At 41.3% G+C, this 26725-nt stretch overlaps 2 protein-coding genes across 2 annotated transcripts in view; one reads left to right on the top strand and one right to left on the bottom strand.

Annotated features, from left to right (window-relative positions):
- KIAA1328 (KIAA1328 ortholog) overlaps window positions 1–10096 on the bottom strand; it is a 344940-nt gene extending 334844 nt beyond the window's left edge. The window contains exons 1-3 of the mRNA XM_006835083.1: window positions 10039–10096; window positions 3483–3518; window positions 2421–2563 (exon numbers count right to left, since the gene is read on the bottom strand). Of these exons, the coding sequence (XP_006835146.1) occupies window positions 2421–2563; window positions 3483–3518; window positions 10039–10096 (237 nt within the window). The remainder of the gene's footprint in view (window positions 1–2420; window positions 2564–3482; window positions 3519–10038) is intronic.
- Window positions 10097–10511: 415 nt separating this feature from the next.
- Window positions 10512–26725, top strand: part of TPGS2 (tubulin polyglutamylase complex subunit 2) — a 45299-nt gene continuing 29085 nt past the window's right edge. Inside the window, exons 1-2 of the mRNA XM_006835082.1 lie at window positions 10512–10593; window positions 22363–22442. Of these exons, the coding sequence (XP_006835145.1) occupies window positions 10512–10593; window positions 22363–22442 (162 nt within the window). The remainder of the gene's footprint in view (window positions 10594–22362; window positions 22443–26725) is intronic.

Below are 26725 nucleotides of genomic sequence, written 5' to 3'. Positions count from 1 at the left end.
GGCTGTGATAAGTTAAAAATGTATACTATAACCCCAAAGAAACCACTAAAATAACTCAACAAAGAGAGCTAATAAACCAACAAAGGTGATAAAATAGAATCATTTAAAAAAAAAAAAAAAAAAAGGACTTAATACAAAGGAAACCTATTGTTCAAAGTGAAATAAACCATATGTGAAAAAAAACATTTTCAATTTCTGATAGGAACTTGAAAAGAATACCATTCTATCCTGGTGTGAAGTGGGTATACTTTGGAAAAGTAACACAAGAAGGCCCTTTGAGCTAATCACAGTCAAATTATGTACATTACTAAACATAATATTTAGTAACAAACAAGATATTGGAAATGTCCTCAAGAGGATAAATCAAGCTTTCTCTCTAAAGGGTCTAACAAGAAGTATTTTTAGCTTTGTGGGCCATGCTGTCTCTACTGCAACTCCCCAACTCTGTCATTGCAACACCTAAGCAGCTAAAAACAATATGTAACAGAATAAGTATGGCTGGGTTCCAATAAAACTTAAATTATAATATAAACATGGCACTGTAGGCTAAGCACCAGACTACTGACCACAAGGTCAGCAGTTAAAACCAACCAGCTGCTCCTTGGGAATCCTATAGAGGGTCACTATGAGTTGGAACCAACTCAACAGCACTAACAAAAGCATAACATAGGTGGAACACAAGAGTTAGGTTACAGGTTAGTTTGCCAAATTCTGACATAAACTCTGGTTGTTGTTGTGAAGTGCCTGCAAGTTGGTTCCGACCCATAGCGACCCTGTACAGGATTTCCAAGGAGCAACTCTGGTAGCAGCTAAAAAAACATAGGAAAAAGTAAAGCAAAGCAGTAAGACAGGACAACTGCCAAAGGAACGCGTGCACAGATACTAATTACTACAGAAATAAAGTTGAGAGAGAAATCATAATCACCCATTTGAGATCAAGAGGGCAGTATTTACCCAAGGACAAAAAAGCACAGAAGGGTTAGAAAAGACGGAGGAATGACAACACAGGGAGGAAGTGGGATAAGTGATGCTATGTTGAGGGGATTGTAATCAATGAGATGAAGCAAAATATGTTATCACTCAATACACAATAAAAACTTCTACAAATATATATGTATGTATATGTGTGTGTGTGTATATATATATATATATAGGGGAGGGGGGTAGAATCCCCACTGAATAGTTTTCACCTTGTCTAGGCAGGTCTGGTGAAAGGAGATAGGGATAAGATTCTTATGATTCAATAGTGAGTAATTGTTATCACGACTAATTGTTACTACCACAATTGTAAAGGCAGAAGTTTTGTAACAAAAAGGGGGGAGTAGTTCATTTTATAGTCCAGGAACAGAAGACCCTAGGACCATCAAGAGAGAAGAGCACAAGCTGAATGTGGGGCCCTATCCAGAGAAGCAGCGACATCAGAAATGGAGAGAGACAGAAGCTAAGGACTCTAGACTCATAGAAAGAGAAAGGTTGTGTGCTGGCAGCCAGAAGGCAGGCGTGCAGAATGGGCCCTTTGGTTGTTTAAATGATCATATATTCCTGAATGTTTCTGAGTACATCCCCTACAAAATAAAACAAAGGGAATAGAAGCAAATACTGTTGAATGATGATGCATGGAGGAGATTGTAATCATTGCAATGAAACAATGAGTGTAAAACCTATGTTCTTCCATGTGAACGATCACTCAGTTCACAATAAAAGCTTAAAAAAGAGAAATCAATGATTGGTCTATAAAAAGTAAGAGTATTTTTAACACTTTATTTTGTAAATGAACAAAATAATAACAATACAAGTCATTTTTTAAAATTTAAATAAAGCATCAATCAAAAATTCAGAAGCATAGGAAAAGGAAGAGGAAGGAAACACAAAACACAGGTTTCTTGTGAAATTACACAATCAAGATGAAGCCAGGTATATGATTTGCTGAATGTCAAACTGATGATGTACTCTGTAAACCTTCATTGAATTCACAATAAAAAGTTAAAAACAAGCAAACAAACAAATCATCTCTCTTACAAGCAAAGGTTAATCCATCATCAAATAACAAACTCACCAACCACAAAGGATGTTAAAAATTTGTAACAATTTGATTTATCTTAGGTCAACACAGATCAGGATAGGTCCTTTGAGATAGAACAGGATCATACATTTTCCTTAGCTAAAAATTTAGGCAAGCCTTTGTTTCGTTGAGCAGAACTCTTGAGTAATGTAGATATTTTATATTCATGCCAAACAAAAAAGGGACCTAGAAACTGCTATATCTTGTACGAAGCTTTACCTTCGTGTCATAATGCTTACAGATCATCTAATGTACTTTCAAGGGTTCATCTACTCTTATATCAGTTACTAATAAGAACAAGGGCAAAAAAAAGATCTACAAGGATTGGTCAACAAGGAAAGCAAAAGAAATTACTGACCTGTTGATGAACTGAATCTCCTGCACCTTTTAAAGACTCCATGGAGACTGAAGCTGCAGCCACCCCAGAAGGCTTAAGTTTAACATCAGCTTTTGGACTCATCAACTTGTGTCTTGTTCTGATATTTCCTTCTGTAGTAATTCCTAATGATTTCCATCAAACAAAATTTCAAAATGCTGTCTTCTCATCCTCTTAAACTCTTTCCCCTATTACTCTCTTCCTTCATAGCCTCTATTTATGAGAACTGATGAGAAAACTGACTGTACAAGCTTCCTTTTCAAGTTATCTTAATAAAAAATAGATCACGGAAAGGGTATGTTTTTAAGATACACATTAAAGATTCTACTGAAATGTTTCTAAAAGGGGCTGTGAACATTGATAAGTAACATTAAAACCAATAAACAGCAAGAACATGGCATCGATATTTTAACTCTGGAGAAATTAAAGCTCTTATTCTTCACATCATTTGGGACCCTTCAAAGGTCCGATTGTACTACTCATCTAGTAACAACCAATGAACAACCAAGTCAACTTCAAAAAATTTCTGGAAAAGCTCCATTATCTTTTCACTCCATTTTTCCTAATAAGTCCTGCATCAAGAAATTTTCACTTAATTTCTTAAATATTAAATTTAGGCTATTATTCTTGAAAAAAGGACTCTTTTGCCTTAATACTTGAATGAAGTATACTATATTGTTTGTAGTTAAGTGCTGTCAAGTCAGTTCCAACCCACAGCCACCCTGTATGGGGTTAATGAGGAGCAGCTGGTGAGCTTGAACCACCAACCTTGCGTTCAAACCGACTTTGCTGTCTAGCGCAGTAGCCTGCAGCACCACCCCAGGACTCCGAAGTATACAAGTCTATCTAAAGCAACCTTCCCAGCATGCCCCTAAGATGAGCCAGCATTTCAAACTTAATAAGGTCAAGCCAAATAGTCTAAAAAGTAATTTCAGGTGCTGATGGACTGCTCGGCCTCCAGTTATACAGGCAAAGTTGTCCTAATGTTTGATTTTTTCCCAATGTAAAGGAAGCTTACCAAATCAGCATTTAAAAAAAACATACCTGGAACATACACTACTGATTGTTCTTCATCAGAAACTATGCAGGACGCTATCAAGGAAAATACTACAAAAAATTATTCAAAATTCAAATGCTGCTGCTGTTCTCTACGTCTGTGATAATGTGTCATTTCCTTTAACCTGAACATTTAAAAACGCCTCTTAAGAACAAAATCAGAAAACAGCAAAATAAACCCACTGCCATGGAACAGATTCTGACTCATAGTGACCCAACAAGGCAGAGAACTGCCCCATAGGGTTTCCAAGGTTAGACATCTTAACAGAAACAGATGACCACAGAGCAACTGGTGGGTTTGAACTCCTGACCTATCAGTTACCAGTCTAGCACTGTACTACCAGGGCTCCCATTTAAAAAAAACAAAACTAGAGAGCAAATTAACTGAATTAGATGTAACAAAATTAATATTCTTTTAACTTCATCATTATATATTTACAATGATACAAGGAGGCTTCAGAAGGTTCATGGGAAAATTCCAGTATTTTTCAATTCTGCTTTTCCATGAGTGTTCTGAAGTCCCTACATATACTTTATTAAAGTTTTAGAAGGCTTTATTTCATGAAACTTTTATCCAATCTTATTCTCAAATGGGATCTCCTGTAATAGGAGCAAATATATTACGTTGAGGTTCCTTTTCCTTTTCTTTTCCTTTTGTAACAAGGAGTTAGATACTCAGTTTGGTGATTACTGGAAAGGTTATTTTAGGCACAAAGAACACAATTTCAAGATGCGTTTTCATTCTGAAGAACAAACAATTTGAGGGCAAGTCAATCATGCAATTTTTACTCGTCTGCAGCGCATTCACAAAATGTCCCAAAAAACTCTGCTATTTTAAAAGAAGATTTAAGACAAAGGAACGATTTTGAATTTCAAAAAGTAGAAACTTGGAAAGGCTAAAATAATAACACTTCTACAGAAAGAGAATCAATATAATATGAAAGATAGCTTTCTTTCCAAAAACTAAATTTTCTTCAGAATTTCTTCTATCTAAATCCACTTATGCCCACAATTTGATAAGCTTCTATTCTACACTTCCAGGAAGTATCTAAATGATTGTTTCCAAATGACCTACAAAATTCTAACATTTTCTGTTATTTTATAAAGTGACATTTTATTTTCCAAAAGTTCTAGACAAAATAATTATTAACGATCTTCTTACTGGAGTCAAACAGTGATTTAATAACATATTCAATATGGCAATGTTTCAGCTCAGTTTCCACCCTAGGAATGGAGAGTTTTCTCAGGGGATACTTATTGGAAAAGCCTATTAAGAATTTAGGAATATTTGGAGTCCTAGTATGGTGCTCTGGGATAATGCACTAGACTGTCAGGTCTGTTTGAACTGTAAGGTCAGTGGTTCAAATTCACCAGCTGCTCCACGGAAACCCTATACAGGGTTGCTATGAGTCATAAGTGACTCGAAGGCACTTCGCAACAACAACAACAAGAGTTACATACTGTCTGAGCTGTGAGAAGGTATCTAACAGCTCTCTATATTAGTCATTTCACCATCACAACTAGTGACTAAACTGTCAATCCCCTCAAACATCAGCTACAAAGCTTGCAAAGTTTTAGGAGGTACAGAAGACAAATTAGAGTCCACCAATTCAAAAACATTGGTAACAATACACATGGTAGCACAGAGAGGATTTCTAAATTCACAGACTACCAAACTAAACAAAGCTTCATGAAACAAAATGGAGCAGGCTCCTCAAAAGCAAAATTGGACTTTTTTTTTCAATGTCCCTTGGGGCTGGTTTAGCCCTACACATGCAGTTGTTGCTGATGTTAAGTACGATCGAGTTGGTTCCAACCCATAGTGACCCTGTATAGGGTTTCTGAGGCTGTAAAATCTTTGGGAGAACAGAAAGAGCTCACCCTCATGGCCCAAAATTCAGCCAAGAAGTAGACAGGTATATAAGACAACACTAGTAAGGTACGCTCACCATGGGATGGTCAATTACTCAAAATCAAAAGGGCACCGTTTACCTAAGGGTAAAGTTAAGAAGGGATGGGAAGGTGAGTGGAATGGATCAGGAACCACAGGAAGGGAGTGGAATAACTCTTGTTACATGGAAGGGACTGCAATCATTGAGAGTATATGATTCGTTGAACGTGAAACTGATGCTCTTGTGTATAAACCTTCACTCAATTCACAAAAAAAGTTTACAAAAAAACCCTGAGCTCAACAAATTTTAAAATAAGACTCAAAATACCTGAAATTGCCTGTAGCCAACCTATCCATTCAGTTGTCATCTATCTTTATCTCATTATCATAATAGCCCAAATATTTACCTTCTTCAACTAGAGTTTCCCAAGTGTAGAGTTTATAGAAAAGTCAAAGATACATAATATATACCCAATATATATTGAACCTATTATTGGGTTGAATTGGGTATGAATCCTGGTAGGGCACTATGGGTTAATACGCCAGACTGCAAAGCTGTTTGAACTGCAAGGTCGGTAGTTCCAGCTCACCAGCTGCTCCTTGGAAACCCTAAAAAGGGTCGCTATGGGTTGGAACCGACTCGATAGCACTTAACAACAACAACATGCCATCTTAGTTCTACTTTGATATCGTTAGAAATGTCTCAATAAGTATGATGGGACTTCAAAAAGTTCGTAGAAAAAATGGAATTAAAAATAATAGAATTGGTCATGTATTCTTTGAAGCCCCCTCTTTCTAGCAAGTTATTGTTATTGTTGCTATTGTTGTTAAGTGCCATCGAGTCGATTCTGACTCACAGTGACCCTGTATAGGGTTTCCAAGGAGTGACTGGCGGGTTTGAACCACCCACCTTGTGGTTAGCAGTCTAGTGCTTATCCTACTGCACCACACCAGGACCCCACAGAATACTAAAAAGCATTCCTAATGCTGGTGCCATCCTATCAAAATCCTGAGAATTAAGTAGAAATTAGAAACCACTGGGGACAGCAGTGATAGGAAGGAAGAAGTATTCCTACCTACCCCAGACCACCAAAATCTTTAGGAAATAAACTTCACAATGGCTACTCTCCTTGGATCTGTTGAGTTTAATCACTTTCCAGCAACACATGCATAAGTAGCCATTACTGAGCATAGTGACTTTCCCCGGCTACTCTCTTATTTTAAGTAGCCTTGGTGGCACCACTGGTCAAGCACTGGGCTATTAACCAAAAGGTTGGCAGTTTGAACCTGCCAGTTGCTCGAAGGATGAAAAACTCTGGCTACCTGTTTTAGTCAAGATTACAGCATAGGAAACCCTAAGGGGCAGTTCTACTTTGTTATATATGGTCGTTTTGAGTTGGAATACACTTGATGACACACAACATTATTATTTTAACATCTACATAAAGTCTTTGTCTATTTTAAATTGAAAACTGCAAGGCTATCTATCATAATGTTTCCACTAAGTCACTTGTAGTCTATACTTAGTAATATCAAGCAAGTAATATTGTTAAAATGGAGTCCTGGTGTTGCGCTGTAGGGTAAGCACTGGACTGTTAACTTCAAGCCACTCCTCAGAAACTCTATGCTGGCTTGCAAATCAAAACAGACTCAATGGCATACAACAACAATATTGTTAAAGATAATAATATACTTGAGTGCATTTAAGCAATCCAATTTGAATACTGCTGGAGCACTATCTTCTTCTGGCATTACTAAGGATGACAAAGAAGGAGAAAGTAATCCACACTGAAGGGGAATATTGAATTTACAGATTTAACCCATAAAATGACAACATGGTATACTCATTGCTTATGATTTAGATATTAAAGCAGACCTTCTACAAAATAGCACAGCTGAGTCATATTTGCAGAAGGGGCATAATTCACAAGACCAGTTGTAAAACAGGTGATGTTCAGTCACCGATGATCTGTCCTCACATGATGGAAACACCTAGAATGGAAAAACCTCTCCATCACATTTCTCTAATTGTTTCAGCAAAGCGTTGCATGTCTTTCTTCATTAATGTAAGAAGAGTACCAGAATAAGAGCCGAGAACGGGACCCTACCCAGAGAACCGGGGATGCCTGAGACGGAGACAGAGATGATGACTGGAGGGATGAAGCAGCTGGGGACTTTGGATCCAGAGAGGGAGAGGAACTGTGGGCCGAAGACTGAGGGGGGAGGAGGGAGTGTAGAACAAGGGCTTCTAGGATATGCCCTTTGGTCAGAAGACGATGCATGGAGGGGATTGGAACCATGGCAATGTAATGATATACGATGGAATGAATATGGAACTGAGGTTCTCTCATGTAAACTATCATATAATTCACAATAAAACATTAAAAAAAAAAAAAAAAAAAGAAGAATACCAGATTAGAGGTACATTTTTTTTTTAACTCAAGTTTTCTTTATAAAGGCCCTTGGGTGGTTTGGGGAGTCATCATGTGACAAGAAAGTAAAGATCCGGTAACACTTGTGTGGCCCTGCAGTATAAACACTGGATGTCAAAGTTGGTTTCAACCACAAGGTCAGCAGTTCAAACTCAACAGCTACTCCTCGGAAACCCTATAGAGAGTCTATATGAGTGGGAACCAACTCCATAGCATTTAACAACAGCAAATCCAGATGATTCATAACTATCAGTATACTTTTTACAAAATAGCCCATAACAAATTTGCATTTGACATTTCTTTTATGTCCTATAAAGATTTAAAACGAAATAAACAAGTATGAGGTTAGGTGTTAGTCATTAGATAGAACAGACTGGGAAAGCAGAGGTTAATACTAGTAACCTTGCAATTCTTTCCATACCTCTGAATTTGTGTAGGATGCAATCACCATCATTACCCTCACTTTCAAAGGGTTAAATTAATGTGAAGGGGAAAAGAGAACATAAAAGATACAGAAGCACAGATGGTTTCTACATGAATGTGGTACTGTAAGACAAGCACTGGAGTGTTAACCTCAAGGTCGGTGGTTCAAACACAAAAGCTGCTCCTTGGAAACCCTATATAGGGTCACTATGAATTAGAATCAACCTGACAGTTGAAACATGAAATAGGCAAGATGTATGACTACATAAAAGAGTGCACAAGGCTACTATAACCAAGATCATAAGTTCAGTTTACATACCTGTTAATTAACTCATTCAGTTCCATGCAAAAGACTGACCTCCCCAAACGTTTATTCTCTATCACACCACCATTGGTCATAAATGAAAGTTAGTAATAAAATCATAGAAATGATTACAGGAATGATTATATTTAAAAGGCATGTTGTTGTAAGCTAATAAGCTCCAAGTAAGTATCTCCTCCAACAACAAAATCCTATAAGAATGTCGAGGAAGCTGTCATGAGAAAAGGCCTGGAGCAATTTCCTGACTTTCTAATCCAACTCAATTGTTCCTGATGCACATACTCCTTTTACAACCTTACTAATAGGTAAAGGAAGAAAATCTTTAACTTGCACAGTGCACTAGTGTGCATTCATCCAGTGTCTATACATGATTTCATTTGATTCTCACCAACCTATAAGAGACAAGTGGTAATTTATGTTTAGCAACACTGTGTAGCAACAGAAGCAAAAAAAAAAAAAAAAAAAAATGCCCCTCTCCAGGGCACTGACGTTTGGATCTTACTAACAAAAGGAACTGATCACACAATTTTGTATGTTTCACTGGAAACTATGTAGAATGTTCAAAGAATAAATCGGTCACAGGTAACAGGAATGCCTCAAATAATACGATCAATAAAAAGACTCGCCTCCAAAGACAATCCATATACTGTTTAATATTCCTCTTTCATGTACACCTCTCTAAATATGAAATAAATAATCCGGACCAAAGCTTAGGTTGGGGCTTAACCTAGAAAAAGAATCACTCCCGTCACACAAACACTTCATCATAGGAATTGAACTAGGAATATCATCACAGACCTTTCATAAAAGCGCCGTAGCTTCTGTACTTGAAAAGGATCCAAAACTTCAATCCCTGCCAGTGGTGGCACACAATCTACATTTAACTCAACACTACTTCCAGGCACCATGATTCTCATCTCTGACAAGCACCCCTGGGCCATATCACCAAACCCCACACCTCCCTTCAAACACCGTGAAATAAACATATCACTGACAGGTCACTAGAAATTCAACAAGATCCAGACTTGCTCTTACCTTCGCAGACTAAGAACAATCCTAAACCAAGGCAAAAAGGGTACCTGGCCAGCTAGCAGCCATCCCTGTCCAGGCAACACCCATCCTTCCCTTAACCTCACTCGGCTCGCACTCACTTAGTTGGGTTGCCAAGGACAGAGGGAGTCCTCACCCCTCAACCCCAGGCTGGGCCACTTTCCCAAAGCTCACCGCCATGTTGGGCTGGGAAGTATTTGTGCTGTGTTCCCACACCTGGGAAATCCAGCACGGAGACCGTATCAGGTTCTCTGCCACCTAATACCCCAGCAATGGGCAAGCCCAGGACCTAGACTGAAGCGGGACAGGTCCCCGCCCCTGAAAGAAGTACGGAGCTTCTGCTCTCCATCCAGAGTCCCACGCCACCCATCGCCCTCGCCACAGCCAGGAGGGCGCCGACGCCCCTGCCATGCAGGTCAAGGATACGATCCCGGCTCCAGAACGCCGCAGCGCTCGGGAGGGAGGGGGTCGCCACGTCCGCCATCTTGAAACAACCGCCACTCGGGGCGTCGTGCCGGGGCTGTCCCGCCCCGACCTCCAGGGTCAGCCCCCATTGGCCGCACGGTGCGGAGACCCGCCCCCGCTTTCGCCGCCGCCGGCCCCTGCTGGGTGAAAAAGTCCGGGTGGAGAACTGGGTGTGTCCTGAAGGCTTAGTTTGGAGCACTGAGCTGGGGCGCGGGAAGGAGAGTCCTGCAGAACTACTACTCCCAGACAAGCTGGGGACCCCCATCTCCGCCCTGCTGCTCACTTAGGCGCTGAAAACTACAACTCCCAGCATGCCGTGAGGTTGACGGCTTAGACACTGAGGCGGGGTCCAGCCTTCCTCCGGGTGGCCAGCCGGGCTCTTCTCACCGGTCCCGGCCGCAATCCCAGTCGCGTGCGGGATGGGGACACGAGCCATGGAGGAGAAGTTGCCCCCACTGCCCGGCAGCAGCAAGCCGCACCTGGAAAAACTGACCCTTGGGATCACCCGCATCCTAGGTGAGTTGGGGCGGGGAGCTGTCGTGGGTGACTGAGACCAAGCTGGATGGATTAGAAGAAAGGAGCCGAGGGATGATGTGCAGAGTGGGTAGCACAACGCGGAGCCCTATAGTCCATAGAGCATCACTTCTATAATGTCCGCTGTTAGGAGGAATGAGGGAGAGCTGGATGCATGACATGGCCCAGGAAGGGTTTGCTGAGAGTACTCGGAGGCAGAACTGGGAAGCCCAAAGGTCCCGCCGGAGGTTCCACCAAGGGGCTCAAGAAAGGATTGGCAAACACCTGCAAAGGAGAGACAGCAGACACTTGACACTGTGGACGTTGTTGGGTCTCCCGAGAGTCATTCTTGCCCAAGACAGAGTATCCTAGAAACCCCACGCCTTCCTCTAGGGTAGCTGGGGAAATGATTCAGCTAAGCTCCCAGAGCAAAAACGACACCACTGAATGGATTGGAGTTCGCCTTCGTGGAACGTTTATTTAGCACACAGCACTCAAGGTCGGTTTGAACCACAATTTCGGCAGTTCAAACTCACCAGCCATTCCTGGGAAACCCTATACAGGATAGGAACCTACTCGACGGCACTTAACTACAACAACACTATGCTAGACTTTGGGGCTGCATTGATGAAAAAGGCAACCTGTGAAAAAGTGAAAATACTAGAACCCTAGAAAGTTGGCAGTGGGACAGCTAACCACAAGGTCGACAGTTCAAACCCATCAGACATTCCGCGGAAGAAAGATCAGGCTTTCTGAAACTAATGTGGTGCTGTAAGATCACTACTGAACTGGGAACCACAGGTCCTATACAGGGTCGCTGTGAGTCAGAACCAACTTGGGGGCACTTAAAAACAACAACAAAGATTTAAAGTCTCAAAAACTCTATACAGGATCTTGATGAGTGGGAACCAACTCGATGGCATCCTAACAAGAGCAGAGAAGGGTGATAAGGACCCATTGTGGTACAGAGTTTAAGCGCTGGTCTGCTGGCCCAAAGGTCAGCAGTTTGAACCCACTGGCTGAGAGAAAGATGTGGTATAGGCTTGGAAACCCTGTGGGGCCATTCTGTCCTGTAGGGTCAGTGTGAATCAGTATGGACTCCACTGCAACAGCTTTGGGTTTACCGAAGCATGGTGTAAATGGCTAAGTGCTCCATTTCCAACAGAAAGGTTGGTGGTTAGAACCCAGCCACTGGTTTGTGACACATGGGGTCCCCATGAGTCAACATCAATTCAACAGCAACTAACAAATGTGACAAGAGTTCAATGACATGTATTTCTCAGAGATATCATAGAAGAAGTAACTACTTTTACCTAAGGAATCTAGGAAAGTTTCTCAGAAGAAATGCTGTTAGATTTTGAACCACAAATAGGAGTTAGCCAGACAGGAGAAAGGTAGTCTAAGCAGGCTGGAAAGCATGCCTTTCCATCACATTCATAATAATGTCCGAATTCTGTATCATGATTCACACATGTCTATGACAAGCCCTTATCTGTGTTTCTGATCTTTTCACTCTGCTGGAAGACCTTTGCAATTTTCTAGAATAATCTTTCCAAAATAACTTCCTTTGGATCCTTTAATGTGTCTCTCCTTCTTGTTGTTAAGTGCCATTAAGTCACTTCCAACTCATAGCGACCCTGTATAGGATTTCCAAGGAGCAGTTGGTGGGTTTGAGCCGCTGACCTTGCGTTTTAAGCTAACTTGTGATCCAGTGCATTATCCTTCAGTGTCACACTCAGATCTCTGATTAAGTATCACAGCCTCAGAGAAAACCAAAACTAAGCCCAAACCCACTGTCACTGAAAATTCCAACTCACAGCGTTTCTGAGACTTGAAATCTTTATGGGAGCAGCCAGTCTCATCTTTCTCCCACAAAGAGGCTGGTGGGTTTGAACTGCTGACATTGTGATTAGCAGTGCAGTGCTTATCCTACGGTGCCATCAAGGCTTCAGAGAAACCTACATTAAATTTTGTCCTAATAACACTTTTTAAAAAAATTTTCATAGCTTTCATCATCACTTCAAATAATATATTCACCTGATTGCTTTTTAAATTGATCTCTTTTATATAATAGAAGTACCATGAGGGCAGGAACTTTGTCTTATTTTCTCCAGTGCCTAGAACTGTGAACAAGGCGTGAAACCCTATGATGTGTTTGGGAGAAGTGATGAGTTTTAAAGATGAAGTTACAAAATGGGATCAGAAGATCTGTCAAGACCACCCATTATTTTATGTCTTTATTCTTATACAGATTCTTATCTTGTTACTTCCTATACTGAGAGTCTCCATCTGGCAGGTTTTGCCATTCCACGGTCATGTTTTATTATTCTATTTATAAGTCTTCTGTTGTTAAGTGTTGTTGAGTTGGTTCTATTAGCAACCCCATATAAGGTGTGCGAGGCTTCAAATCTGCAGGAACACAAAGCCTTATCTTTCTTCCACAGAACACCTGGTGGTGGTGGCTGTGTGTAGAGTCGGTTCCAGCTCACAGCAACTCTGTACCGGGTTTCTGAGGCTGTAAATCTTTACAGAAGCAGAACGCCTTATCTTTCTCCAACAGAGCAGCTGGTAGTTTCAAACTGCTGACCTTGCAGTTCGCAACCCGATTCGTAACCACTATGCTACCAGAGCTCCTTACAGAACACGTAGTGGGCTTAAATCACTGACCTTGTGGTTCTCAGTCTAGAGCTCATTCTGTAGAGCCACTGCTCTCCCTTATAAGTCTGTTTTTGTTGTTACATCCTATCAAACGGGTTCCTACTCGTAGTGACCTTTTATAGGGTTTTCCAGGAGCAGCTGGTAAGCTTCGACTGCCAACCTTGTGGTTCAAACCAACCTTGCAATATAGTGCATTAACTCCCAGTCTGACACCAGGACTCCCCACTATAAGTCTAGGACAGTCTATATACATAAATTATTTTCTTTTCAGGGTCCCAGGTAGCATAGTGGGTTCAGCCTTGAGCTGCTAGCGTCAAAGTCAGAGGACTGAACCCACCAGCCACTCCATAAGAGAAAGATGTGGTTGTCTGCTTCTATAAAGATTTACTGCCTCAGAAACCCTATTGAGGTAGTTTTGCTCCGTCCTATAGAGTCACTGTGTGTTGGAATCAACTTTACAGCAGTGGGGTTTTGGTTTGGTGATAGTTAATAAATTCCAGCAGACTAACCTTCCCTGAACTATCAATGTGATTTAAAGCCCCAAGTAACTAGACATCTGTAAACACTTCAAATTGCATTTATAAATATAACATATTCTACCTCCATCAGTATCAGCTCTTGGCTGTTACTATGAGGTGGAGGTCAGACATGTTGTACCGCCTTCTTTCTTCTTTTACTAATTCTGATACCAATCATCATCCCTCCTAGGACATACTTTACTTCTCTGCTAGGTTTGAAAATTCATTGTTAAGTGACTACACAGAACTCACCCACAGTACTCATGATTATGTGGTTGATGAGACACAGGTTACAATTCAATATCAGAAATGTTCAGGATAAATTTTTTCTCCCAGTCAGGAGCACCTATTTCCCGTCTTGCCCACAAGTGCACCTCTCTCTGGTCCATGGTCTGTCAGATACGCAGCCCTGCTCTGGCAAGTGTTATGGTGGTGGTGATGGTGATGATGTGCCATGGAGTCAGTTCCGACTCATAGCGACCCTGAACAGGATTTCCAAGGCTGTAAATCTTTATGGGAGCAGAAAGCCTCATCTTTTTCCCGCAGAACAGCTGGTAGTTTTGAACTGCTGACCTTGCGGTTCGCAGCCCAATTCATAACCACTATGCTACCAGAGCTCCTTGGCAAGTTTACAGCAATGCTTATAAATGCCCAAAGGACACTCCACTCATCAAGCCACCTTCCTGCCTGAAGGCTCTCAGCTTTACTTACTCTGAGGCCAGGAAGCCTGCCACTCTGTCTCATTCTCTGGCTCTTGGTTCTGCTGCTGCCATTTCTCCATCACGCCACTGCACCATCACTTCTCAGGTATCACAGCTCTCTGTCTCTTGGATTGAAGAGATTCAGCACAGGGATCTTAGGATCCAAAGGACATGTTCTACTTCTGGCTGTTTGTTCTTGATGGTTGAGAGAGCTCCCTGTTCCTGCTTCTGAAATGACTCATTTAAAACCCAGCAGAATGGCAAAACTGACCAATCCCCATGCTAGAATTTTATACACCCTATTGGCATTGTCCACGGTCTACTGGTGTGCCTCTTAGGATAAGCGCTTGACTGCAGGGTCGGTGGTTCATACTCACCAGCTCCTCCTCAGAAACTCTGTGCCAAGGTCACTATGAATTGGAACCAACTCGATGGCATTTAGTAACAACATCCTCCCAATCATTTGGTGAGAGTTTAAAAGACTAGAAGAACCATTATCAAGTCAATTCGTTACACCACACCACCTAAGGAATTAAGCAATTCTAACCTTGCTAAACAGTCTTATGCTGTTTATAAATTTTGATCTAGAATTCTTATAATTTCAAATTAAAAATAAGTCTAAAATCAGTTTTTTCACATTTGTTTTTATGTTCGAGATGATATATCAAAAGTTAAAGAAGAATGGTAGCAGAAGTCAGTGATAGGTGTGTAATAAGCATCTTCCTAAAACCCCCCCAAATGATAAATAATTCCACAACTTTGATGTTTCTACGCCAAAGCAAACTCAGCATTGTTTGAAGATAGAGAATGTCAAATGTGCAAAGTAACTATAAGTAAAAAGAGAAAAAGCAACAAACCCCAGCACACCAGCTTCCATCTGTACCTACTCCACACCTTCACTGCCACAAGGTTCTGTGGCAAGCAAAGCAAACCTGGAATTATACTAGTAAAGAAACCTAAGAGGCAGTTGGAGTGACAAATGGAAAGATTAAAACCACCTGAAAATACGTTCATAACAACAGCTGAGCACATGGGAACAGACCAGCATAAAAGTGATTGCAAATCCGGTGCCATGTAAAGGGGCGGCTGTGAAGCTTGAGGGGACAGCTCTTTTTAAAGGAGCAAGAATCACTTAAAGGAACACTATTTCAAGTGCATATCTTCTGGGGGAGAAAATAGACAAAAAAAAGAAGGAAGAAGGATTCTTTGACAACTGAAATACGAAAAGGAAAGTGTGAAGACTTCACAACCCTTCCCTTACCAAACCAACCAACCAAACAGAAAAACAACCAACAACCAGATAAACCCTACAAAATTAACTGGACTTTACTGGACTGACAGGATAGGGCATAATTTACCAAAGATTTTGTTAAACACCACACTATCACAAAATGAGCAAAAGAAAAGCAAAATCCATAGAGAACTATTGCTGGAATCAGAAAATAAATTTCTAATAGACAACTGAAGAAAATTTTCTCCTTAAAACAACTGTGAAATTGAAGAAAACTATACATCTAAACTTCAAATAATTAAAATACATGAGTAAGCAACTGAGGATATGAAAAATCCCCGTGAATTAGACATTCAGAAACTAAGAACAGGAGTGAACCAAACAAAAAGGAGAAATGAAAAAAAAAAAAAAAAGGATTAATCTCAGGAAAGAAAAGTAAGAGAATAAAGTGACCATAAAGTGTAGGGTAAATTACAAGCTACAGGGAGAATAGATTCACATGAAAATCTGCAGCATCAGTTAGTTCTTACTGCTTATACTAAAATTCAAGAGGTAAAAAAAAAAAGGGGGGGGGAATTGCTTTTAAAACAGGAGGAGGAAAGAATCGATAATTTGGCAAAAGTTGTTAAAATTAAGTGTGACATAGAGAAAGGGCTGTACCTAACTGTACATACTTTAGCTGAGAACTCTGGAAGATCAAAAGGTCAGACTATTCAGTCATGAGAAACTAACAGTCTGCATCATGGACCTCAGTCAAACCAGAAGGCCTCTACGAAGCCTGAGGTAGTAGACCTTCAACCAAATCATCAGAAGCCAACAATGGAAAAAAGATTATACAATCTATTGAGGATCCATTTAGCTCATGGAGTGAACCCCTATGGCCTACATGCAAAGCCCACCGGATTTTGAGGAAATTGTATCCTCAGAAACACTGCTAACTTGCAGTAGAAAGGACCAAGAATGTACACCATGAAAGAAGACTGTTCTACTGGATGGAAGCTGTTAAAACAGTTTTTCAGCAGTAAACATGTGCTACCTTTTATAAAAAAAAAAAGGGATGAATCACAGAATAGAACCATTAGCTCAAAAGGTAGAAGTGAGAGCTCAGAGGCTGAAGCTGAGATCCCAGAAGTCTTCTCAAGTTATTATCAGACATCAAGTCACAGGTCCAGGAAGCTCAGAGAGCACCAAACAGAATGAGTACCAAAAATTCTAAACCTAAGTATATCATTTTCAAACTGCAGAAAATCAGAGGTAAAAAAACTCTTTACCTAGAAAGGAAAATAGATGCTTTGGTGGTACAAATGGTTAAACACTTAACTGAAAACTGAAAAGTCAGTAGTTCAAATCCACTAGCTGCTCCATAGGAGAAAAATGGGCAGGCAGTCTGCTTCTGAAAAGATTTACAACCTTGGAAACCCTGTAGGATGGTTCTTCTCTGTCCTATAAAGTCACTGAATCACAGTTGACTTGACAACAGTTTGTTTTATGGAGGAACAAGGATAAGAATTACACTGGATTTGTTTTCAGAAATGATGCAAGCAAGAAGAGAGTAGAATGAAATGTTTAAAATGTTGAGAGCTGTTCAAATTGTTACCAAGTTAGAATTCTATATTCACTAAAATTATCCTTCAGAAAAACAAAACCTGAGGGAATTTGTCACCAGATCAACTCCATCAGTCAGTTTGTCGTACTGTGGTGGCTTACATGCTGCTGTGGTGATGGAGGCTCTGTCCAGCAGGGTCACCCATGGTGTAGAGATTTCAGCAGAGCTTCCAGGCTAAGACAGACTAGGAAGAAGAAACTGATTGTCTGCTTCTGAAAAATATGGCCAGTGGAAACCTTGTAAATAGCAGCAGAACATTGCCTGATACCATGCTGGAAGATGAACCCCTCAGGTTGGAAGGCACTCAGAATACAACTGGGGAAGAGCTGCCTCCTCAAAGTAGAACAACTTTCATGACATGGATAAGTTTTCAGGACCTTCATTTGCTGATGTAGTATGACTCAAAAAGAGAAGAAACAGCTGCAAAAAACACTTTCATCGTCAGAACATAGACCATACAAAGTATGAATTTAGGAAAATTGGAGGTTGTAAAAAATAAAACAGAACACATAAAGGTAACTATTTTAAGGCATTAGTGAGTGGAATATAGGCTGGTTTCACCATTTTGAATCAATCACATGCCCTACTATGCCAGGAATCACAGAGGTGTAGCATCCCGTTCATCATCAAAAAGAACCTTTCAAGATCTATCCTGAAGTACAGTGCTGTTAGTAATAGCATGACATCCATACCTCTACAAGGAAAACCGCCTGGTGTGGAGCTGTAAGGTAAGCACTGTACTGCAAACCAGAGATAGGTGGTTCAAACCCACGAGTCTCTCCTCAGAAACCCTATCCAGGGCTGTTATGAGTTAGAACCTACTCCAGGATACTTAAAACAGCAACAACGAGGGCTCAGAGAAGAAAAGGAAATGGCCAATCCTCTAAAGGTAAAACTGGCACAGTCTCTATGCTGCTTATTTTTGTGATAAAAACAGTTACAGACCACCCCCAAATTCAATTCAAGGAGGTAGGAAAAGAGACTCATTTCCAGTGTAGACACTGTATGGGTATGCAGGCAAGAAAGGAAAGTGACAGCACTCAGCTTTGGAGAGAAACTACCACAGATCTGTGGCAGATTACCTGGAGGGAGTCTGAAGACCTGAGTTTCATAGCTCTGACTCTACCCGGCAGTTTATTCCTGCCAGGCAGCTCCCAAATGCTTGTCATTGGTCACAAAGGCAGGAGAGTAGGGATGGTGTTGAGTCAGATACTACTTCTCATTTGTCATGTCTTAGTAGACAAATGACAAGATGCTATTGTTATTGCTTTTGAAACGTTCTCAATATGCTTTTGTAACGTCATCCCTCCAAGACTATAAACTACTAAGGCAGCATGTAGAAAAAGCACTAGATTGGGTGTCTACAGCTTTTGTTAGAGATTCTATTTTATGAAGTTATTTTAAATTTCTAACCTTTTCATTTCTTTATCTTTAAAATGAGCATGAGAGCTGCTTCACAAGATTGCTGAAGGATTAAATCACATCGTTTTTATTAATTCCTTGTAATGGAATTCATTGTGTTCATTTTCTTCCCCATTCCCAAATCCCCTCCCCACGATTGCTGAAGTATTGGATAGAGAAGTCTCTACAGTGGATATTGCCTAAACAACTTATTATCTCTGAGAACTGTTTTTAAAATCAGCATGTTAACAAGGTCGTCTGTTAAGGCGAGGTACGCTGTGACCTCAGTGTAGAGCTGTTACAAGATATCACTACTTGTGTGTGTCCTCTTGTGATGGATGTAGTCACATGATATCACAGTGTAGTCAGCTGGGTGGTTGTGTCAGGAATCTGTGTTCTTCTCTCCTGCTGCAGGTGGGTTAGTAGGCTATCAAGACTGACTAAAGCGAGAATGCATTTGTCATGGGGTAATTGCTAAATGACTATGACAAGCGGCTTGTGATGAGTTTTGCACATACTTTTGTTTTCTCAACTAGACTTACTCTCAGAATCAGAAAATTGGCCTTGTGGCTTCATCTTTCAGCTTCAGTGTTGTTGTCCATAAATGTGAATAACAACCTCTGTTATTCAGTATTGTGCCTGGTAAGGAGTCCTGATAGTACAGTGGATTGTGACCTGGACTTCTAACCATAAGGTCAGCAGTTCAAATTCACCAGTCACTTTGCAGGAGAAAAATGAGGGTTTCTGAACCTATAAAGATTTCCAGCCTCAGAAACCCGGTCAAGGGTCACTATGAGTCGAAACTGACTCGCTGACACACAACCACCACCACCACCGGAATGCCATACAAGGAGAGCAGTGATTAAGCACTGTGCTGCTAACTAAAAGGTCAGCTGTTTGAACCCACCAACCTCTCCATGGGAGAAAGATGTGGCAGTCTGCTTCTGTAAAGCTTTACAGTCTTAGAAACCCTCTGGGCAGTCCTGCCCTGTTCTCTAGGGTCACTGTGTATCTGAATAAACTTGGGGGCAATAGGGTTTTGTAGAGTCCTGGTGTGGAGCTGTGGGTTAATATGCTAGACTTCAAGGTCAGTTTGAATTGCAAGGTCGGTAATTCGTGCTCACTAGCTGCTCCTCAGAAACACTATACAGGGTCGCTATGAGTCGGAACAGACACAATGGCACTTAACAACAACAACATAGTGCCAGCTGACACCACCCTAAGGGATAGAAGTCGTCTTCCATCCTACCCAATTAGGGACCAGTTGTCTTCCATCCTAACCAATCAGGAACATTGTCAGGGCTTGCCCCAGATCCAATGCTTGAAGCTCATAGTGCTCTTCTACCACAGCTTTCTGCTTCTCAGTTTCTGAGAAAGTATGTTGAACAGAGGCAGAAAATAAAATAAATTGTTTAACTCCTGGTTCCATGATAATGCACTGGGCCAAAACGTCTGTTTGAACTGCAAAGTCGGTGATTCAAACCCACCAGTCGCTCCTTGGATACCCTATACAGGATTGCTGTGACTCAGAACTGACTTGATGGGCACTTGACAACAACACATGTTATCTTGTACTTTTTCAAAGCACTTTCATTTCTTCTTTCTCTACTTCCTGTACTGGTATCACAGGAAGTATTATTATTATTCCCATCTTACTGAAGTGGAAGGGGAAAGGGAACCAAAGACCCATCGAAAGTCACAGATGAGATGACTCCAGAAGGTGCAGAGGTATCATCTGTCCTTCAGGCGTGGCACTGTAGGAGAAACGCTGGAGTGCTAACCACAGGTCGGTGGTTCAACTTCACCAGTTGCTCCTCAGAAACCCTTCACAGCGTTGCTGTGAACTGGAACCAACTTGTCAGCGCTTAATAGCAACAACAAAATTGCATAGCTAGTGAAAGCAAAAAGCAAAACTATCAACAGTGGAATCCAGAATTCTTAGCTCCTCCTGTATTTGGGTGTTGCTGCATCCCAAGATCTGAGCTTTCTGATAGCTTGGAGGAAACTTTATGGTGCTTAGAAAGGATCCTGAATAGAATCCGTGAACCATATTGAACTATATTAGCAGTGTCTGCCTTATTCCTGGATATTTTAAAGTTCATTTCAATATATACCCTGTTTATATTCTACATAGAAGTCATAGTAAATAACCATGTTAAAGACAGAATATAATGAAGTATGAGCAAACAAGGTGACTTCAAAAAGTTTGAGAAAAAAATGTTACTATTGTATTTGTTCTATTTTCCACTAACTTTCTGAAGTCTCCTCATATATGGTCTTGACTATACATGTGATGCAGACCTGGTGTGGTGCTATGGGTTAATGCGCTGGACTGCAAAGTCGGTTTGAACCGCAGGGTCAGCAGTTCAAGCTCACCAGCTACCCCTCAGAAACCCTCTATAGGGTCGCTATGGGTCAGAATTGACTCGAAGGCACTTAACAGCAACAACAATACTTGCAATGGGGTGGGGTATCACGAAGAACAGAGATCACTGTGAACCAGAGTCATCTGAAATGGTTTTATGAAGGAGGTGGAACTTTGGTGTGCTCTGTATGCGTCTATAGATAGATGGAGAGATGCATGGACACATTTGGGCATGTATACCGGGAAAGACATACAGCATAATCAGAGATGAGTACAGATTTGGTGTGTGGGACATGGAGGAAACTGACACACCTGGGACAGAGGTGAAAGAAGATAAAAGCAAGTATAATAAGTGCCTTCTCATCCACATCAAAGGAAGGAGCAGGCAAGCTCTGGTAGGCAGAAAGCCTAGATATGGGGAAGATGTGCTAAGGTTGGCCCCAAGAAGGAAGAGAGAATCTGGCTATGATTTCATCTAGCCTTGCTGTGTGTCTAATGCAGAATGATGGCAATGGAAGTAATCTAAGTGATATCACAAAGGGAAAAATGGATCGGATTTTATGACAGTTTTGTGTCCTAAATTAAGGACTCCAAATATTGGGTCTGGATGACCACAGACAAGTGGAGAATGTGGGAGAAAGTATTGAAACCTGTTGTGTTATGACTCAAAGGCTTCTCATTACCTCAGAGTAAATGATAGAGCACAACTCCTCAAGGAAAGACCAGATTATCTGGAGAGGACTTTGAGATATGGCTTAATGTGGTCTTGATACAGTTCTGGCTTGAATCCATTTTTCAAAATGTTAGTTTAGCTTCAAATTCTGGATCTCAGAGAGTAGAAGATTATGTTCAGGAAGAACTTTATTTAGAAAAAAGTTTAGAAAGCAATGTTTAGATCTAAAAGATATTGAGGTGTCACTGTTTATTTCTCTTCACAATGTTTTAAGTGTGTAGGGTTAGGTGACTGAGAAGTTGGCTGTAAAAATCACCAGAAATCTAGACTCTCTGATCTTTGGTCAATAAGCAAAATGACTGAGCAACAACTGCACCTAGAGCACTTTATGTTTGGTGCCCTTTTATCAGGTAGACTAAATGTTCCTACATCATGGAATCAAGTGCCTTTGAGAATCCAAACAGCTCTGCCTGTTTCTTCACAGGAGTAATGGATGCTTTTCAGAAGGAGCTAATATTCCTACTTGTTGACAGACATCAATAAATAGCTCGTCTCGTGTGTTGAAATGGGTAAGAAGGGGTCAGTTGCAACTCTACAGACTCTCTTTTTCCTCCTCCAGAATCTTCCCCTGGAGTGACAGAGGTGACTATCACAGAAAAGGCCCCTGCTGAACGTCATATGATTTCTTCCTGGGAACAAGTAAGTAATGCTCTGTGTGGTTCTCAACTGTCAATAAGCAGACACCAAATTAGATATCCCAAAGAAGGAAAGATTAGGGCAAGAAACCTATTCTTGTCTCAGGCCACAGCTGCCGTAAGGGAGAGTTCACCCTTCTCTCTGTTAATGGTTAGTTTAGTCCATTTAACATTCTCCTCCACCCAGTGATGTTTCTCCAATATTGAGCATCTGCTTTAAACCCCGTCCTGGTGATGCACTGTTGGATAAAGCACTGGATCGCAAGGTCAGTTTGAACAACTAGGTCAGCAGTTCAAACTCACCAGCCACTCCTTGGAAACTCTATGAGTAGCTATGAGTCACAATCCACTCAACAACATTTAACAACAACGACATACTATGAAGACAGTGAAACATTCAAAGTTGTATATAACAAAGCTAAAACTATAGCAAAGACGGTAAAATATAAAATAAACATCATGCTTGGCAGAATGTGTGCTACAGAGAATTGCTTACCAGATCAATGACTAGTAGTACTCCCATATTACTCTCTCATTTATTCAACAGAAGCTTCTAGATTGGGCAAGCCTTGTGCTTGGTGTTGAACCCTGGGCATTCAGTGGGAATGTAAACAAGGCACATTCCTTACCTCCTGACAGTACTGTCTAAGACTCAGTGCAGATTGCTCTGACTAGTGTAGCCCTAGCCTGTATGGAGTCTTGTGAAGGAAAGGTCCAGAGAGCGTGTCAGGAGGCCTGAGCTAGTTGGGAGGTTCAAGAAGAGGTCTGGGAAGAACATACTTTTAGCCTATGTGAGTACTTCGAGATGGGAAGATTACGTTGTTCTAAGAGTATAAATCATGACAAGCTATGGACAACATTGCGAAGTATGAGTATTCTAGAACACTTAATTGTACTTCTGAAAAATCTGTACCTGGACCAAGGATTAGTTGTTCAAACAGAGCATGGGAACACTGAATGTTTTAAAATTGGGAAAGGTGTGTGACAAGGTTGTGTTCTTTCACCATACTTATTCAAACTGTATGCTGAGCAAATAATACAAGAAGCTGGGTTCTATGAAGAAAAACATGGTGTCAGGATTGGAGGAAAACTCATTAACCACCTGCAATATGCAGATGATACAACCTTGCTTGCTGAAAGTGAAGAGAACTTGAAACATTTACTGATGAAGATCAAAGAACACAGCCTTCGATATGGATTGCATCTCAATGTCAAGAAAACAAAAATCCTCACCACTGAACCAATAAACAACATTCTTATCAACGGAGAAAAGATTAAAGTTGTCAAGGACTTCATTCTTCTTGGATCAACTATCAACACTCACGGAAGCAGCAGTCAAGAGATCAGACGACGTATTGCATTGGACAAATCTGCTGCACAGGAACTTTTTGTGTTGAAGAGCAAGGATGTCATCTTGAGGACTAAGGTGCGCCTGACCCAAGCCATGGTATTTTCAATAACCTCATATGGATGCAAAAGCTGGACAGTGAATAAGGAAGATCATAGAAGACTTGATGCCTTTGAATTGTGGTATTGGAGGAGAATACTAAAAGTGCCATGGACTGCCAAAAGAACCAATAGATCTGTTTTGGAAGAGGTGCAGCCAGAGTGCTCCTTGGAGGCCAGGATGGCTAAGCTTCGTCTCTCCTACTTTGGACAATTGTCAGGAGGGGACTGTCGCTGGAGAAGGATGTCATGCTGGGTAAGGTGGAGGGTCAGATAAAAAGAGGAAGACCCCCAACGAGATGGATCAGCCAGGTGGCATCATTGGTGGACTCAAGTGTGGCAGCGGTAGTGAGGTTGGCCCAGGATCGGACATTGTTTCATTCTGCTGTGCATGGGGTCGCTATGAGTCGGTTCCGACTCGATGGCATCTGACAACAACAACAAGAGTATAAATAAAGTCCATGAGGCAGGAGCACAGGAGGGCAAGGAAGAGAAGTGACCAAGGACCATGCAAGACTTCACAGGTCTTCAGAATGTTGCTCTTTAACTTAGGAGAAAGGGGGAACTATTGAAATGTTTTAAGTAGAGAACTAGCAAAACTGGATTTCTGTGGCTACCTAGTGGCAAACAGATTTGAGTGGGGGCAAGAAATTATGCTTCCATTCAATGAGTGCCTGCTAACAATGTGTCAAATGATTTATTTCATTTAATCCTCATAATAACAAGGTATACTTATTGCTATTTCGTTTTTATAGAAGAAGAAACTGAGGCTAAAGAGAGATTAAATCATTTGCTTGGGTCATGTAGCTGCCACATAGCAGAGTCTGAATTTGATCTCAGAGCTGCCTGCCTCTAAGCGCATGCCCTGTATGCGCTGCCGTGCATCCGCTCTACTGGCAGACCATACTGACACAGTCTTGGCCTCAGCAGTCAGCCCATGAGTATGTGTGCATGTTTGTGTGTCTCTGCCATCCTGGCAGCTCAGTAACCATAGTTGAGATTCCCCACCAGGACCTGGGTTCAGCAGCAGTTTTCTTGTGGGCTCACTTCAGCAACTGGCCCCCTTTGCATTCACAGCCTATAATAGCAAAAGGGCTTTCCAAACCAGTGTCTGATAGTTGAATTGTCTTTGGCTGTTCCAAGCAGAGCCTGCCTCTGGTGCTGCTGTGGCTATGCCAGTCTAGCCTTATTGACACTGTCAGGAGTGACATTGAGGGAAAAAATATAGTTGAGGACATCCCTTCCGATATGTTGTTCCAGGCTTAGGTCAGCCCTCGGGGGAGAACTGCCTCAGGATCCTGCTGCAAGAGAGAGTACTCCCCTGTCTACTAATGAGGTGGAACCCTGCTGGCTTGAAAACCCAAGTCATAGACCTGGATGGGAGGAAGAGATGACAGGAATACATTTCGGGACACCATTGAGGACACCATCAAGACAATATCATGTTGCAGTACTTAGTTAATGAAGTATTTCTACGGCATCTTCTTCCTTTGTGTCTTGTACTAGATATTGTCCAGTTCTCTTTAACCACTTGTTCCCATTTATCACACTGTAGTTCTTACATTGTGAGCATGCCTGCCACAGCTGCTTGTCAGGGATAGAGCCTACATTTGATGTTGGTGAGATTTAATTGTCCCAGAAATCTAGACATTATAACATGGGGCTCCAAATTAGATTGACACTTGGAAAATACAGTTATAAACCCAAAACACCTGCTACCATCATATCAAGCTTGACTCTTAGCAACTTTATAGGGCAGAGTTTAACTGTTCCCTAGGGTTTCTGAGGCTGTAAGTCTTTATGGGAGCAGAGAGCTTCATCTTTCTCCCACAGAATGGCTGGTGGATTAGAACTGCTGATCGTGAGGTTAGCAACCTAACACTTATCCCACTACACCACCAGGGTTCTGAATGTAGTTATGCTGTTGTTGTTGTTGATAAGTGCCATCAAGTCATTTCTAATTCATACTGACCCTGCATAGGGTTTCCAGAGCTATAATTCTTTATAGAAGCAAAAAATTTCATCTTTCTCCCATGGAGCAGCTGCTGTGTTTGAACTGTTGATCTTGTGATTAGCAGTCCAATGTTTATCCTATAGCGCCCCCAGCTCTCCAAATGTCGTTACGTTGTTGTTGTTAAGTGCTGTCAAGTTGGTTCCCACTCATAGTGGCACTGTATAGGGGTTCCAAGAGCAGCTAGTGGGTGTGGACCTCCAACCTTGTGCTTAGCAGTCCAATGCTTAACGTACACTGCCAAACCAGGACTTCTAAAGTTGTTATGTTGTTGTTGTTTAGTGCCGTCGAGTCGGTTCTGACTCATAGCGACCCTATACAGGGTTTACAAGGCTGTAAATCTTTACGGGAGCAGAATGCCTCATCTTTCTCCTGTGGAACCCCTGGTAGTTTTGAACTGCTTACCTTGAGGTTACCAGCCCGACTCGTAACCACTTTTGGGGATCTGAAAGAATTGAGAGGTAAGCATGAGTGAAGAGAAATTTTTAAGTATCTAACACAGTGAATGGGGTATTTTCTTCAGACATACTCAGTTGTAGTGTTTCTGTGAAAACACTCATAATAGACACAGGCAGATGCACAGGCTGAACGGATGTGGGAGGGAAAGAGGGAATCTACACACAAATGTATAAAGACTTGACAGTGGATATTTGTACATGGTTATTTACTTACCTTTGCTGCTAACATATCCATGAATGTGGAAGAGGATAGTGGTGGTGGTTGTGTGCCATCAAGTCAGTTCTGGCTCATAGTCACCCTGTCTAGGGTTTCCAAGGCTATAAATGTTTACAGGATCAGAAAGCCTCATCTGTCTCCCTTGGAATGACTGA

The sequence above is a fragment of the Chrysochloris asiatica genome, unplaced genomic scaffold, assembly GCF_000296735.1.
Source record: "Chrysochloris asiatica unplaced genomic scaffold, ChrAsi1.0 scaffold00015, whole genome shotgun sequence".
In the NCBI taxonomy this organism is placed as follows: domain Eukaryota; kingdom Metazoa; phylum Chordata; class Mammalia; order Afrosoricida; family Chrysochloridae; genus Chrysochloris; species Chrysochloris asiatica.
This window is presented reverse-complemented; position numbering and strand designations above follow the sequence as displayed.